At 49.5% G+C, this 17,019-nt stretch overlaps 2 protein-coding genes across 2 annotated transcripts in view; one reads left to right on the forward strand and one right to left on the reverse strand.

Moving 5' to 3' along the window:
• On the reverse strand, positions 1-16,124 carry PPP1R3F (protein phosphatase 1 regulatory subunit 3F). The gene is made up of 4 exons (XM_084788492.1): positions 14,703-16,124; positions 5,624-5,676; positions 5,223-5,302; positions 1-1,933 (listed from the first exon to the last, which is right to left on the reverse strand). Exons 1-4 carry the CDS (start codon positions 15,701-15,703, stop codon positions 662-664), a joined length of 2,406 nt encoding a protein of 801 aa, XP_084644618.1. The 5' UTR covers positions 15,704-16,124; the 3' UTR covers positions 1-661.
• Positions 15,293-17,019, forward strand: part of FOXP3 (forkhead box P3) — a 19,777-nt gene continuing 18,050 nt past the window's right edge. Inside the window, exon 1 of the mRNA XM_084788494.1 lies at positions 15,293-15,364. The gene's annotated coding sequence lies outside the window, so the exon portion shown is untranslated. The remainder of the gene's footprint in view (positions 15,365-17,019) is intronic.

Below are 17,019 nucleotides of genomic sequence, written 5' to 3' on the forward strand. Positions count from 1 at the left end.
TGCACGACCAAAGGACCACATATATTAAGACCACAAGGCAAAGAGATACAGATCCTCAAGGACACATTGAGGAGGCAGCAGGAGGCACGGCCATGGCCATCTCCACTTCCACCACGGACCACGGCCATTCCCTAGAATGTGACCACCCCTGCACACTCAGGCCCAAACAGGAGACCAGCACAGCAAGACACATCATTTCTCATAGAGCTCTATTGTGGCATATAATAATAGGTACTCTATATAAATTAAAATGAAAAATAAAGCTCCAGCAGGTTGCACAGGTTGGCTGTTAATAAATATATCTCTGGGTAATTGTGCCCCAAGACCAGCTCATGACCACTCTCCCTCATCCAGAGAATTATACAAAAATAAATACAGGCTCGGGGGTGGGTGGGGGGGCATGCCTTGCTCCATTCTAAAATTTCTCACGCCATCCACCATTTGGTTCCACTCCACAAGTACTACTGCAGGAAGCCTGGTGCCGAAGGGAGAGGTCAGAGGTGGGAAGGCCTCTCTCCAGTTGCGCATTCTCAAAAATCAAAGGACCAAAGTCCCACACTACATAGGCCACAGAACTCATCTCAACTCTCTGGGGGTGACAAAGGGACTGTAAATCTCCAGACTGACCCCAGAGAGGAGGAAACCTGCTCTTGCTGGTTTCCTACGAGAACCAGGCCAGAGACAGGCACAGCACAAGCACCAGAAGGGACATACCACTGTTCAAAGCCACAGGGACCAGGACAAGCCCAGCCAGGACACCCAGAGTTTGGGTCAAGGGGCCTCGGAGCTGAGGAGACAAGCCACACACACACTCTGCAGGGGCTGCTGGTGTGGGAGACCTCTTTGGGGACTCAAGATTTAGGCTTCCACCCTCTTCATCCTGGGAGTTCCCATGAGGGTTGGCTACACTAGACAGACACACTTCAGTCCCTGAGGGACCAAGGAGACCAGGACTCTGCTCTGGCAGAACTGGTGCAGCCTGCTCTTTATCGGAAATAGATAGCAAGCTGTCTTCCCACTCAGGAGGGACCTCCATCTGGGCTTCTGCCTCAGCCTCCCCAGGGGACCCGGTCACCCCAACTATGACCCTATTCCTGTGCAAAGAGTTGATGTCCTTGCCCACCCCTTTCTCTGGATTGTCAGCGAACTGACCCTGTGTTCCCAGAACCAGGGGACCATCACTTCCAGAGCCCTCAGCCCATGGAAGCCACACATCTCCCATAGTAGCTACAACGGCACGGGCCCCAGAGAGGATTTCTGGAGGCGATTCCTTGGGGCTGTCTCCTTCGGGGCTAGAAGGAGTGATGGAGCGCTCCTCTTCGCCCTCCCCGTCGTCATCAGGGTCTTCAGTGTCCTTGATGAGCTCCACGCCACACCCCAGGCGCGCATAGTGCAGCGTGATCTCCTCGGCCAGGGCACTGTTCAGGGCCCTCTCAGGGCCAGGCCACTTCAAGATCAGGTCACGGTCCGTGAGTCCGCCCAGGGGATGGCTGGGGGAGGTCCCTCCATCCGTAGAGCCCTCCCCGCCATCCCCTGCAGCCACAGCAGCCCGCAAGCGGCTCAGGTGAGACAGGTAGAGCTGCTCCAACTCCTGGTCAATGGTGTCTTCACCAAGCAACTCGTCTAACCCAGTCACAATCTCCAGACCCCCAGAGGGCTCATTTGGCATCGCCCCCACCATGGGAGCCTTTCGACCCCCTCCGCTTTCCCACGTAGCCTCCACCTGTTGCTGAGTGGGTTCCAGGAAGGGGCCAGCGGCTCGATCACTTGCATCCGGCCCTGAGGCCTGGTCCCTGGGGAGGCCACCCAGTCCACAGGTAGATGGCAGAATCCTGATGGCTGGGGCCTGGAGGACCTCTGTAAAAGCCACAGGCGGATTGCTTCTGGAGATGTCACCTTCTTGACGGTTTCTGGCGGCTGTAACTTCAGAAACCTGTTTCCATTATGACAGTGGGAAGAGAAAGAAGAGGAGAGGGACCAAGAAGACACAGTAAGAACTGGTATAGCCCACACCCAGTCCCTAGAGTTTTCCAAGCAAAGATATGTTAAAGAACTTTGTGTTATTCTCTGACTGCCAAAGACTTGGTCTTCTATATGCAAAGAGCAAGGCTCCAGCAAATACAAAGTGACTTCTTTTTGCAGGTGTTAATGCTAAGTGAGTCACTGGGCGTCAGCACTCCATGGATAACCAGTGAATTCTCCCATTTAAAAAAAAATATTTCTCTCTGGGTGGGCTGGCCAGCTCAGAGGGTAACAGCACTGGCTGGCAAACCTGTTGACCTCAGTTTGATTCCCCAGGACTCACGTGTTGGAAAGAAGCAATCCCTACCTACCTACCTACATTTAAAAAAAATGTAATAAAAATGGTAATATTTACTTCCTAATTGTCCATGACAACAATGTCTAGTAGCAACAGTCACACTGAGCCCCTATCTGCATCTCTAGACATGAGTCTCCACTAAAAAGAATCAAGGCTTCTTAAAAATGATTTCTCTTTATGCTCATTGGTGTTTTGCCTGCTTGAGGGTGAGGGTGAGGGTACCAAATCACTTGGAGTTGGAGTTACAGACAGTTGTGAGCCACCATGTGGTTGCTGGGAATTGAACTCAGGACCTCTGGAAGAGCAGCCAGTGCTCTTAACCACTGAGCCATCTCTCCAGCCCTGAGCCAAGGCTTCTTAAAGAGACAGCATTCTCCAGGTTTGGAGCAGGCAAAGTACGGGACCATAATATATTGCCATAGTAAGATGTGAGAACAGGCTCACAGAATAATGGGGAGGGTTAATAGGTAAAAGGAGACAAAAACAAACAAACAAACAAACAACTGTCCAGGCTTGGTGGCACACGCCTGTAATCCCAGCACTGGAGAGGCAGAGGCAGGTGGATCCCTGTGAGTTCAAGGCCAGCCTGGTCTACAAAGTGAGTTCCAGGACAGCCAGGGCTGCACAGAGAAACTCTGTCTCGGGGGGGGGAAAAAAAAACTCCCTCGGCCAGAGATACTTCAATGTAAGGATCAAAATAAACAAATGCAATAGGTTCAAGGCAACAAACATGTTTAGAATCCAAACATATTTGACAAAGCAGAAGGGGATTAAGTATTTATACCACTTTTCTTTAGAGAAAAAGTGCAGTCAATGAAAGAAGAGTGATAGAATTTAATAGAACTTAATGGAATTAGTTCTGCTTAAGTCTACTTCATAACAATAGCCATTTAACAAATATATTTAGAAAAATTAATGGTTTAGTAAATTTAATTTAATAAAACAGTAAAGTAAATAAGATTAATGAAAATAGAGTAAGAAGACCAGTGAAATGGCTCAGTAGGTAAGGACGCTTGCCTTCAAGCCTGACAGCCTGAGTCTGATTCCCAGGACCTACACAACAGAAAGAAAGAACTCCCACAAACTGTCCTTTGACCTACACACACACACACACACACACACACACACACACACACACACACACACGTACAATCAATCAATGTAATTTAATTGTTTTTGGTTTTGGTTTTTGTTCTCTGTGTAACAGCTCTGGCTGTCCTGGACTCGCTTTGTAGACTAGGCTGGCCCCGAACTCACAGAGATCTATCTTTGTATCCTGAGTGCTGGGATTAAAGGTGTGCACCACCACTGCCCAGGTGTAATTTAAAATTTTTTAAATAGGGTAATAAATGTGTTTTCACCTGAATGTCATCAGATAAACTCAGACTCCGTGAAACCCTACCTGACAAACAGGGTTTAGTAAACAAACTGTAGTGAAGAAACTGGGGGATATTAAAAAAGTGAAGAGACACATTGATGAAATATACTGCATCAGCCAGGCAGTGGTGGGGCCCACCTTAAATCCTAGCACTCCAGAGTCAGATCTGTGAGTTTGAGGTCAGCCTGGTCTATGGAGCAAGTTTTAGGACAGCCAGGTCTAAGCAGAAAAACCAACATATATATTATATTATAATATTATTATATTATAATATAATATATATAATATAATATATATAAACAATGTAATAATAAATTACAATGATATATAATATATAATGTTATTGTATGCAATATAATATAATAATGATATATTATATATAATTATGTTATATGTTAATAACATTATGTATTGGTTTTTCTGCATATATATGAAGAAAGAAAAGAAAAAAAATAATACAATGAATCACCTCATTTGGGTCCTGGGAACACTTATAAGAAAATTGTATCACTAACCCAATCATTGATGATATGATGGAATACTGCTACTTTTTGGGAGGTGTGATGATGGGGGAGGGTTTCTTTGTTTTGTTCTGTGACTATTTTTCTGACAAACAAACTATAACATTCAAGAATTGAATGGTGTCTCAATCTCTTTTTCAAAATAATCCCATAGGAAACGGAAAGGGCTACAGAGTAAAGTAGGAATTGGTGCGTGTCAGATGTATTACAGCTGCGTGATGTGGTTTCATTATCCTAATCTCTTTGCTTTTACACATACGTTTACTTTTAATGTTTTTATGAATGACAGTTAAAACACACGCATTTTAAGTGTCTCCTCCTCCCCTCCCAACAGCATCATGGGGCACCAGCTTCCTCCTCCAACAGTGTCCCACAACCTCATCAAAAAGGCCTAAGGCCTCACCTTGGCTCCCATGGCCCCACCTAACCTGTTCCCTGCCACTTTCCTCACCTCACCCCTCAGCACCGCCCCCCCATCTCCCCCTTGCCCCTCACTTCACTCTGCTCCCATCACACAAGCCTTCCGGTTTCTATCAGACAGTAGTCAAGGCCCCACCTTAGGAACTCACTCTCTGACCTTCAAATTTCTCTGGATCCTTACTTCTCAGGCCCCTCCCTCCATTCCCCTCCCCCCCCATCTCTCTCCCTCCCTCCCTCCCTCCCTCCATTTTACCTAAGCATTCATCTTCATCTAAAATAACCTCATATTCAAACTCTCATTTCATTGTGCGTCCGCCCTAACATGTAACCCCCATACAGATGCCATTCGTGTTGGGTTTCCTGTGTCTGTAACACAGAACAGGCATTCCCTAAATGTTTGCTAATTAATGAGTAAACCCAAGTGAATAATCTCATCCTTTCCTTACCCCTATCAAATTCGGGGTTTTGTGATCTCACCCCTAACCGCCACCCCCATGTCTAGGATAGGCAAGAGGTCCAGTTGTGGTCACACTGTGAGCTTCCTAGCTGGAGGTTCACACCAAAGTTGCAAGGGCCTGCTCACCTGAAGTGTCATCTGGGGCCATGGACGGAGAGGGGTAGGGGCCACCAGGGGACCCACTGACTCTTGAACTTCAGGACGGTCTGCCAGAGAGAAGAGAAGGGTAGTGGTGAAGCAAGACAGGCACATCCGCCGCCTAATTCTGTTCCTCTATGAAACTAACTGGAAGTGTGCATTGGAAGCTTTCTGCGACAGCCCAAGGAAGAGGTGACCCTTGTCTTTTTTTTTTTATACAAACAAGAAAGAAAGAAATGATAAAAGGCCACTAGAAAGATGAAGGGACACAGCGCAGTGGCAGAGCATTTGCCTAGGGCACACGGGCCCTGGGTTCCAGCCCCAGCACTTGGAAAAGCAAATGAAGGTATGAAAAAGGCTAGAGGTCTCAAAGCCAGCCAGATGCTTACCCGCTAGGGTATTGTCACCCATGCTCTTCATCCTCAGCTCTTCCTCAAGAGGCCTGTGGGACAGACGAGACAGCGTGTAAATCTGACATCCTGAGAGGTCAGTTCTGCCATCTGTGGGCACCATCTGGGCTTCTGTGGTGACCCATCTTCACCTAACAGCTGCTATTTCCTTGAGCTGCTTTTTAATCCCTTGATCATAAAAGTCCTACACACTCACGGTAGAGGCTTTATAAAACACAGAGAAGTATAAGGATGCTGGAAACAAGACGATCACATACAAGCCAGAGGCAACCACTGTTACGACTTGGAAAAGTTCATCCCAGACTTTCCCTGAAACCATTTAGATTCTGCAAGCCTACTGTCACAGCTGGCTTTCTCCATTAAACAGTAAGAAACATCCTCATAGACGTTTGCAAACACTGAAAAACAGCTGCATTGGGTCCTATCGAATGGCCTTGACATTATTCATGTAGCCATTCCCTTCCTAGTAAGTAGCTAGCTTGTTTCCTCTATTTTATGGTGACAAAGCAAGTATCAACAGGCAGTTTTAGATCACTTATTTTGAGTTTGTTCCTGACTCACAGAAGCCATTTTAGGGAAGGGCAGACAGAAAAGACCAAGGGATGCAGGAAGCAGCGGAGGGGAGGAGAGAAGGCAAATGGAGACTGGGAAGGAAGTCAGAAAGACCTGTTGTTCACTACTCCAGCCCTCCTTGGTCCCCACCCCAGCATGCCAGGACCCACCACCTCCTTGTAGGCAACATAGAAAGCATAGGGAATCAAGAGTAGTAAGGACTGAAGGCAGATAGCTGGCCTGGAACAGACCAGTAGCTAAATCAATGGGGGAAAAAAATCTATTGTTGTAATGGCCTCTGCCAGCCAAGTTAGATCCCTGAGTGGCATACGCCAAGTATTGCAGCCAGATCCCACAAGGAGTAGGACTTAACGATGGAGCAATAACTGTTCTTAACCTTACATGTGAACACGGAAATGTTCATCTCGAATGTTCACAAATTAGGCAAATGGAGGAAGCAATGACTACAGGATTCAGAGAGCTAAGGGGAATTGCAACAATCACAACCTTTCCTTCCTAAGAAGTGAGGGGATACTGTGGACACAAGAAAGAAAGAAAGGAAGAAAGAAAGAAAGAAAGAAAGAAAGAAAGAAAGATAGATGGATGCAATCTTGAAAAAATAAAAAACCTAATCAGAATTACCTTCACAGAGACAGAATGTCACTAGGAGGCCTATGCACAGCGAGCACCGTGGTGTTAGCCAATGGTCTCTACATGCCTCACATGCACTGATTTACTCCTCATGGGGACTGTGAGGAAGGTCCTTATAAATCCTTTGCAACGGGGCAGTTCTGCTATCCACATCTTATGGATGATGAAGCAGAAGCGAAGGAAATGACTCAAGGCTGTACAGGCAGAATCAAAACCCAGGTTTTTTTTTTAACCAACAAGCTGATGCTGTTTGATTAAGAGACTGCATGGTTGTACCCATCCAAGCTCCAGCCCTACCTAGAAATAGAGGGAAGAACCAATAACACACATGTACATATGCACTATTTCTACAGTTCCATAATATGTATGGCTAAACTATTACCAGACAGTGGCAGCAAGAACCTTCCATCAGCACTTAGGAGGAAGAAGCTTTGACTACCTAGAAGGACCCAGAGTTTGGAATCTTTGGAAGGGGCCCTGCAGTCTGCAGCTCATGCATCCCTGGGGCCTTTCAGTCTGAATATTATAGAGCCTGAGGCAGGTGACTCTGGGAGCCCAACCAGCAGGTTCCACACAACACAGCTGAGAACAAAGGATTCAGGAGAAATCACCATAATCCTGAACCAGGCTCTTCAGTGGGTCTAAAATCCAGGTCCTTGAATCTATAGCTCCATTTGACTTTTACTTCGCAGACATAACTTCGTTTTTGTTTTTGTTTATATTTTATCATCCTATTGAAGCTGGGCCCACAGCTTTAGTCTCAGCACTAGGAGGCAGAGGCAGATACAAAGAGAGTTAGTTCCAGGGCAGTCAAGGCTGCACAGACAAACGCTGTCTCGAAAAAACAAAACAAAATAATGATCTTACTGGGGTCTCCTAAGGTTAAAAAAAAATCTTCAAGAACACTCCCATCTGGATGGAAAGCCAGCCCTTGCTCGCAGGGAGTGGTCTACACACGCCTGCCCTGGAAACTGCCTTAATCCTGACAAATGGCTCAATCCTGCCGTGCGCACGACAACCAAGCTTCTGTTAAGGCAGAGATGTGAGTGAAGAGAGAACTCAAGCAGCAGCCACTATGGCAAAAGAGACTTCTACTCAGAGGAAGAAAGAGAACTAAATCCCAGAGAAGCTCTTCAGCTGCCGCGCCTCCTCCCCAGCTGAAGCCACTCCAAATATCAGCCCAACTCAAAAGCCACGAAGTCAGCAGAAGCAAGCAAATTGTTCTCCCAATCTCAAAGAGTTGGAAAGAAAAACAGGAGGCAGAGGCGATTGCTTATCTTCTCCACGGTGGGCCTTTTTGTTACTACATCAAAGTCAACTGAGACTGTTAACATGTACCCTTCCAAACAGCAACCTCTCCTCCTCCCGAATGTAGAAACAAGATTTAAGGAACTGTCTCTGCACCCACTAACTTTACTCCATACTGATGACATGCAAAACGCACCCCCACTTTGAAGACAGTGTCTCAAACGGTAGGCAGGTGGGGTGTGTGAGGGTCTGTGTGTGTGTGTGACCTTTGGACTGTCTTTCACAGGAAAAATTTGGAAGCAGCTGTGACTGCAACCAAACTGAGGAAAGTAAGCGAGTACTAGGCGTACACTGACTCACTGATCAGTAACCATTCTTAGAAAAATGGAGGGAGATTAAGAACAAAACTGTACGGTAGGCCTGTAATTTTCAAGAATAAAACCTGCTCTTCTGGCACCAGTCCCATAAATGCCACGTGGCATCTCTCAAGGGCAATGAGACACCTTATTTGAGTACTTGTGAATGTGAGTCAAGCCCCTCTTACCTAGAATGGACCCCTCTATTGGGTGTGAAAATTCATCCTGCCATTAAGAAACTCAACAGCTGCTTGACTTCACACAGTACCTGGAGACCAGGGGATTAGATTTCTAGAAAGTGGTGGCAATGGCCCCAGCCCAGGCCAGCCAAGACAGAAGAGAAAGATTAGTTGCCAGGGATAAAGAATGAATGAACAAATGAGGGCTAACAAATCCCAAAGAGAAATGCACCACCGTCACCATCCGGGGCCTATGTGAGCACTCCAAGTTACAAAGAACTTGGCTTGCCCAATGTGGGTGATGTGATGAACCCCAAAGGGAAACATAGCAAAACCCAGCTCCCACAGAGACAACCTGATGATGTTGTCTGGGGGTAAGTGGCTTCAGAAAGTTGGCTCCAAGGTACTTGGAAATCTGGTCACAGTAAGCCATGTGCTTTGGGGGAGGAGGAGGATGGGGTGAAGAGGCTGTGAAATCCACCAAGTTATGTAGGGCTCTGTCTTGCCTTCTCCAAGTGTCAGCCTCAACTCTAGTACGTGTGCACTATGGAGCAGCAAACCATGCCTCAGGGTTCTTTCATCTGACACTTTACGTCTATGGCCACAGCCCAGGGTGAAAAAAAAAACATTTTACCTCATAACCCAGCACAGTCACACAAGTAAATACAGACACAGACACGTACTCACTGAGAACTGAAACAGTTGCTCTTCCAAATACTTACCTCTACTGCATGTCATAATGTACTGCGCTATTTCCTACGCCATTTTTTCTTTTTTACTGTTTGGTGGAAGCTAGCAAGCTGGTCTTGCATCTCAGTAATTGGCCAGAAAATTTAAAGTTGAATAATCCTAGCTCTACCACACAGCAGCTGTGTGACCTGGGGCAAATTACCTAACCTCTTGTGCCCCCGGTCTCCTCATCAATTAGGAACAGATGCTAGTATTGCTCCAATGAGTTGCTGAATGGGCCGAGGAAACGTGAAAAGCACCAATAAAGTGCTTCAAACGAACTCTTTCAGAAAGAGACTGAGGCTTTCTGAAACTGAAGCTCTGAAAAAGAGAGCAACTTGTCTCTCTCCATGGGCAGCTGCTAGGAGCTATCAGCCAGCCTGGGACTGCAGTTCTGAACTGGAGCACTAGCAGGCCTACACAGGCTCAGATCCCTGATCTGCCATTTGGGTGTGCAGCCTACAGCCTACAGCCTACACCACGATGCCCTACTGGTTTTCTGTAGAACAAAGGGACATCACTTTCACATGAAACCTCTCTCCAGACAACTTAGATGACCCCTAACCCACCCTCTTTCAGCTCCAACTGTCGTCATTTTCGTGAGGCTGCTAAACTCAGCTACCCGGTCAGTTACAGGCATGCCTAGAACCCACTGAGGCCTAGCTGTGCATCAGGGATAGTGACAGGAGACACACTGGTGAGGAAACCCAACTATGACACTGAGAATTTGATGTGGAGGCATTTGGAAAAAATACTCGAACTCATTATTTCAACAAATATTTATTGAGCACCTACTATGTGCCATGCACCACGGCAGGCCTGTGAGAATACAGTGGTCACCAAGGCAGAGCATGTCCCTACCCCTCACGGAGCTTACAGTCTAGCATTGCAGCCACCCAATTATCCCCTAATAAAGGTCTCGCTACAGACTCAAGTCAGTGCCTTTAGAAAAGGAGGGAATGTGCTAAAACACTAGGCCCTGGCACAGACTAGAATCAGCAAGGGCCTAAGGATGCTTAGGAAACAAGTGAAGGCTGTGAGTGATCAGGGAATAAGAGGTTGTTTGGGAACACTGTGTGGGACAGTTAAGCTTGAGAAACCTAAGGATTCAGTCCAGCCGAGCCTTCAAGTTTGGTAACTGATGCTGAAAGAACAAAGAGAAAGAGACAGACCAGAGATTTTGAGAACTAGTAGAATGTGGTCCCAAGGCCAGGGACAGCGGTGACCCAGAAGAGTCAGCCATTTCAAGAAGAAAAGCCACAAACCCGTCAGTCTGGCCAAAGCCAGAGACTAATAAACATGTAGGGTGAGCAAGTAGACAAAGCAGGTGCTGGTGACTCTCCACGAAGAGGACAAGGGTGATCATCACGTACTGACCAGAAGCAAAGGGCAAGGTGGCTCGGTAAGCAAGACTGAGAGTCTGGCCTGAGGCTAAGTCAACAGAGAGGATCAGGTGAGGACAGGAAAAAGCCCTGACGAGACAGAAACGGTGCTTATGAGCTCAGATTCTGTAGCAAATGGCGGAAAATGAAGGTCTGGAGCAAAGAACAGGGGCTGGCCTAAGATGGGAACAAGAGACCCCTCCTTACCTACAATGCGAGGGGTGTCAGTGTTCAGACGTGGGGGCTCTAAGTGGTAGGGAGTTCCAGTCATACGGTTTCTATTACTTTGAGGAAGCAAAATGCAAAGAGCACTTGAAAGGACGCCATGAAAAGAGGAGCCAAGGGTGGATGGAAAGACACACGGGGCAGGACGGAAAGGTGGTCCAGAACCTGGAGCTCGAGCGCTAGGCTATGTGGCACTCTGCAACTTGACTTGCCTGTGCTGATCAGTACTAGGACTAAAACTGGGAACTTAAAAGAGGTTAGGCTGCACAAACTTCTCTAAGGAACCCCTCTTAGAACTGAGGGGTCTATATGAGAATGGCGGGGGGTGGCAGCAGCGGGGGGAGGGGGGGAACGACACACATTCTTGGTGAAGTAAACAGTATGAGCAATGACCCCAAAGCAAAAGGAGCAACAGAAGGGATGTGGCAGTAAGAGCTCGAACAGAAACTAGTAAAAGGCAAGACTAGATGCTGGCAGAGGCCAAACTGGGGAACAGTGCAGGTGTTTAAGCGCCAGTCAGATTTTTGTAAGAGGAACAGGACACCTCCTCAGAGTGTAAAGCCAAGACAAAACAGAAGGGCTCCTTCCCGTATCCGTCCAAGCAGTGGGGACTCAACGCCTTTTCGCTCACCCAGAAAAGAGGGGTTCAAAGCAGTCTAGCTCCTGGAAACCACTGTTGAGAATAAAGGAGACTATACAAAAACACTGTGCAAAGTGCTTAGCAAAGAAAAGGGGCTCAGCCACATGTCACTTGCTTAAGGTCTCGCATACGCCTTGCCCCTGGCTCTGCCATAAGCCCTTGGGTATCTTAGAAGCAGCCTGTAGCTTGTTCCTAGCACTGGGCTCAGCACATAACAGGCCCTACCAAAAACAAAAAACAACAACAACAACAAAAAACCACACTGCTGATGGGTGATCTCTAAACCTAATGGCGACTGAAAACCTGGTCCTGCAACCCAGGGAAGGCAGCCATTGGAGCCTCTAAACTATACCCTCTTGGCTGCCAAACCTCTCTCCTGCTACCACTTGCCAAGGCCCAGCTGCACAGTGAGCCTGCAGCCAGCATCTCTGAAGCCCTCTATAGCAGGCCTCCCACAGATAGGAAAAGGGCATCCCCTGAGGTCCAACGCCATTTCCCCAGAGGGCTAGATCACAAAGGGTGGCTGTTCTTCAACAGCCCTTCAAATCAGCAGCAGCACGCAGGCCTTAAAACAATAATAAGTTGAACTGTACTTGCTAGGAAAGCCACCGACCTACAAAGAAAACCTTATCGCTGATCTTGCAGTGCACACCAGCCTCCCCTTTGCAAGAGCTAAGATCAGAAGATAAAGAAGCTATCAAAAAGCCATCTGCCCACTTAAAATAACATCTCAAGTCACACTGGGAACCACAAACATGGGGCCAGCTACCAAAACAATTGTCTAAATGAACTACTTCAATTTCTCCTTAAAACCACCCATGTACTTTAAAAGAAAAACACCCCCTCCACCCACTTTGGCCTGGCAAGGTTTTGATTTGTCTGTTCCCTTCCTTTCACACTCTTGAGAATGACCAAACTTCAGTACCCAATCTGTCATATCTTACAGACAGGGCGCCCACAACTGCCAACTGGGCTGAGAAGTGATTGAAATTGAAGGCGATTCTGGGGGCACTGGAATCGCTCAGTCTCTTCATCTGGGTGGTGGTTTATACAAGTGCATACACATGTGTAAATCTTCTGAGCCATGCACTCAAGCTCAGGACACTCCATTTTGGTACATCTCAATAAAACATAAAGCACACATGACAAGTACAAGGGGGGGCAGGGAGAAGGAGCTAAGAACACTGTGAGCTGTGAATCCAGAATTTGCTTTGAAACTAGCATCCCTAACATTTCCTCCCTGGTTTTGCCATTCGCTAGCTGAGTGACTTCGAGCAAGCTGAGGCATCGCTCTGAGCTCCCCACTTCCCCATTAACTAGGAAATCAAAACAGCAGAGGAGAATGCATCTACCACTCTTACCCAAGATCGCTAAATGCTGGTCACCGTACCTTTTCCAACTAGCTAGTTACGCCTCAGTTACCTGGCCTACAGTCGCTGCATCCAATTCAAGCACGCGATGCTAACGCCACTCCTCTCTGACAAATGAGGAAACTGAGACAAGACCACACAACGAAGCTGAGTTTGGGAAGGGAATCCATGGACTGACTGTACGGGAGCATCTAAACATTAATGCTAACTAACCGCTAAGGCACTACTTTGAACTAGGCTCATCCCCGACTGCTTTTCCTCGTTCCGTGCAGCTCGGGCCATAATTACCTATTTTACAGATGAGGGTATGGTTAGTTATTTCCGGCACAATGCAGTTAAGAACTGGGATAAGATCACACTACAAAGTGGCAAGCCTAGGGTCTGAGCCCTGGCAATCTGATGGCAGAATCTAAGTTCTTGACGCTTAGTCCGTCAGCGAAGAGCTAACCCTTTTCAGAAGCATTCACAGCCTCCGCCCTTACCACAAGCAGCAGATCGCACAAGCACAACACCCTGCTCCATCATGCAGCTTCCAAGGGCCAAAAGAGCAAACTCCCGTTCCCATTCCCGGTCCTCATCAGAGCAAGAAAACGGAAGGATTCCATAGAGATCCTAGCTGACCCCAGGCATCACCTACACGACACAAGCCCCGCTGTTGCCCTTGGAAAACGGAGAGCCCTGGTAAAGAAGACCTAGAAAAGCATTTTATCAGTCTCCTGGATATAAATGGTTTTTTTTTCTTCTCCCAGTCCCTGAAGTTTATAAGAGATGTGCAAAGAGAGAGAGGAAGGGGGGGGGGGGGCGGCGGGAGAGTGAGCTTCAAGTCCTCATCCGCTTCTGCCTCTGCCAAAGCTAATGCTTCCATGGGAGAGAATCTGGCCTCATCCCCTCACCTCTACAGGAGACCTCAGACTACCAGAGAAACAGTAAGAAAGTGTGCATAGACTTCAAGGCCAGATATGGTTGAAACTAAGAAGCCAAGTACCACCACTTCCTCAACCAGTTTCTCTACGTCTGTAACTCTGACTTCCTGCTATGTCAGATAGGAATCAGATTCCGCACCCCGACATCGGGAGACCCTGGGTCGTCCACCACACCACACCACACCACACCACATGCTCTCTCCACTCCAGCACACCGGCTGCCATTCATAGCAAACTCATAACCACCTCAGGACCTCCGATCTTGCCGGTCTCACTATCTACATCTTCCCTCCGTGTCTGTAGGCCACTGCTCCATCCCACTCAGGACTGGCTTGAAAGGCCAGGCTCCTGAGGAAAGGCCTACCTGTTCGATTTTCTAGCAACTCGCTCTTCCATAATTTCTTTAGCACCGTCTGGGACTCTGCACAAGAGCTCCCCCTCAACGCGTCTACAGCAGCCACTCCCTCCAGAGCCTTAAGTTTTCCTCTCAGCACTAACCTTAGCCCTATTTATCTTATCTGCTTGTTTACTTTTTCAGTTTTCCACAGGAGCCTTGCGTGATGCGTAAGGAGAGGGGAGGTGTCTGTCTTGTTCAGGGCTTTATAGTGGATGATACCCCAGGATTTAAAACAGTGCCTAGCACATGTTTGGCCTCCAGTTACTCTTTGACCGAATGCACCCTCCTGCCTGTCCTGGACAGCAGGCCTGGGGGGATGGGGGGGGGGGGCTCCTGGCATGGAATGCTTTGTCCTCCATTCTACCTCCAGCCCTGCGTTGGCGGAGGTGGCGCTGGCAGACATTACCTGCGCCTCACCGGCTTCATGCAGCTCTTCAGCTGCCTGGCCTCAGCCTCCACAGGACCCTGGCACTCAGGCTGTGGCTCCAGCTGCTGCAGCTGCTGCTGCTGGGGCAGCCCTTCGGCATCAGTGGGTGTGGGAGCGGGTGCGATCCGGAGCACGACAGTGTAGTTGCGGCCATGGTTGTTGGCCCAGAAAGTGCCCTCGGGGGTCACATAGCGCACCACGAAGTCGAGGCGCGCCCCATCGCCCGCGCCCTCAGCAAAGGGCAGCTGGAAGGCAAAACGGTCAGTGCGGCCACCGTCGTCGGGTGAGGAGGCAGACATCTGGCCGGGGCCCAGGCCTAGACCCAGATCCAGGAGGGGATCTCCTGCTCCTGTTCCTCCCACTCCTGCCCCAGGCGGGCTGCGTGGGACATAGCGCGCTGGGTGGTCGCAGAAGGTAGCCCAGCCGTCGTGTGAGGCCCGCACGTGCACGGCCTTCTCGAAGGAGCGGTTCAGCACGCGCACTAACCCGCGCACCACCGGTGGGCGCCCCCCAGGCACCCACACCCCGGAACCCCCGGGAACCGCTCCAGGAGGCGGCAGCAGCGCCTCCAACTCCACCATCACGCGCCCCAACCGCTCCAGACGGCCCGGCGCGGGCGGCAACGAAAATGTGGGCACCAGGTAAAACCCCCCGCCAGCGGGAACGGGGCACAGCGGCGAGGGATCGGGGCAAGCCTCCTCTTCCTCCTCCCCTTCATCCCCATCCTCGCCATCGTCGTCCTCATCAGCCCCGCCGCCGCCGCCATCTTGCCCGGTCGCCGCCGCCATCTTGCCCGCCCCGGGCCCGCCCCACGGCCGGTAGCGGCGTAGCTGCGCCAGAGGCAGCCCCAGGGCCTCGTCAGCGAACAGCACCCTCCGCGGGGCCACCGCCGCCTCAACCGAGGCGCGGGGCTCTCCCGCAGCCGGCGACGGGGGCGCGGGATGCCGCAGCGGTGGCTCCACAGGGGCCGTGCGCGCCATATCGGCGGCGGCGGCGGCGGCGGCGGCACCGACGGCACCGGCGGTGGGACCGGCGGGGGGCAGGGCCTGAAAAGGCGGGCAGCCAATGGGAAAGCCAGAGCGGGGGGGTGGGGCTCCAGCGGAGCGTGGGCGGTGAGATGAAGACAGGTACAGCCCACAGCCAATGGACAGCCACACGGGAGTGACTGACGAGCAAGAGAAGCTAGTGGCCAATGAGGATGCCTGAGCGTGGGCGGTGTGGGAGGCGGGATGATCACGGAATCAATGGAAAGGCCGGAGTGGGGTTAATGCACGACCAAAAATGTACCTAGCAGAAGCATGGCAGTTAGTAGGGAAGTCTGAGCGCAAGCAGCATGGTGGATAGCGGGAAGATGAGATGGGTACAGACGATGGGGGCGGCGGGGAGCGAACCCAGAGGTCCAAAACCTGGGAGATCCGCAGGTTGCGTAGGCGGTGAGACGTAAGAAAGATAAAAAGAACAGCCAATGGAGAACTGCACGCGAATGACGTATAGGCAGGATGACGATAATGGTTGCTACGAACCAATGGGGAGTCTTGTGAGCAGGCACTATGGCTTCAAGGGGCGGTATCAGGATGGATCTAGCCAATAGAGAGACGGAAAGGCTGGGAGGCGGTGTGAGAGCAGATGCGGAGGTGGGACTGTAAGGGGGAAGAGCCTTTAGGCGTGTGAGGAGTGAAGGTGGGAGTGAGAAAGAGATGGGGAGCCAGGGTGAAGGCTATGGGATTTCAAAGGACAGTGCCAGTATGAGAATGCAGAAGTTGGAGAATGTAGCCGGACGGAGAATTTAGAGGCAAGATGGGAAAACAGAGCCAAGGGTGGTAGTGTAGGTGGTGTGAAGGAAAGCGTGAGTAGCAAATAATAAGTAGGTTAAAATGGAAGAAATAGCTGAGCCTGATCTATTGAGTGGTTGAGTGCAAAATCAGAATTCAGGCAGTCACATTTACCTTCTCCCTAACCTTTCAGGACTCCCCCATAGCCCCACAAATTCCCAGGGCCCCTAAAAGCCTAAACTGTACACTAGTGTGAGACCAATACAAAACAGCTTTCCCATCAGATACTGGGCATATCCTACCTGCCCCACCACCACCACCACACACAACCCCCAGCCTTTTTGTGAACACTGCAACTAGCCAAGAAGGCTCTTGATTGTTAGAGTCCCCAATTGAGCAAGTCCTGTTCTTCGGGACTTGACAGCGTTGCATAAATCAGCCACAAAATAAGAAATAGAACTTTTTTTTTCTGAAGGATTGGCTTTTTCTAATTTACACCCAGCGCACAGTATGTCACCAGGTGT

The sequence above is a fragment of the Acomys minous genome, assembly GCF_964271855.1.
Source record: "Acomys minous genome assembly, chromosome: 7".
NCBI lineage: Eukaryota > Metazoa > Chordata > Mammalia > Rodentia > Muridae > Acomys > Acomys minous.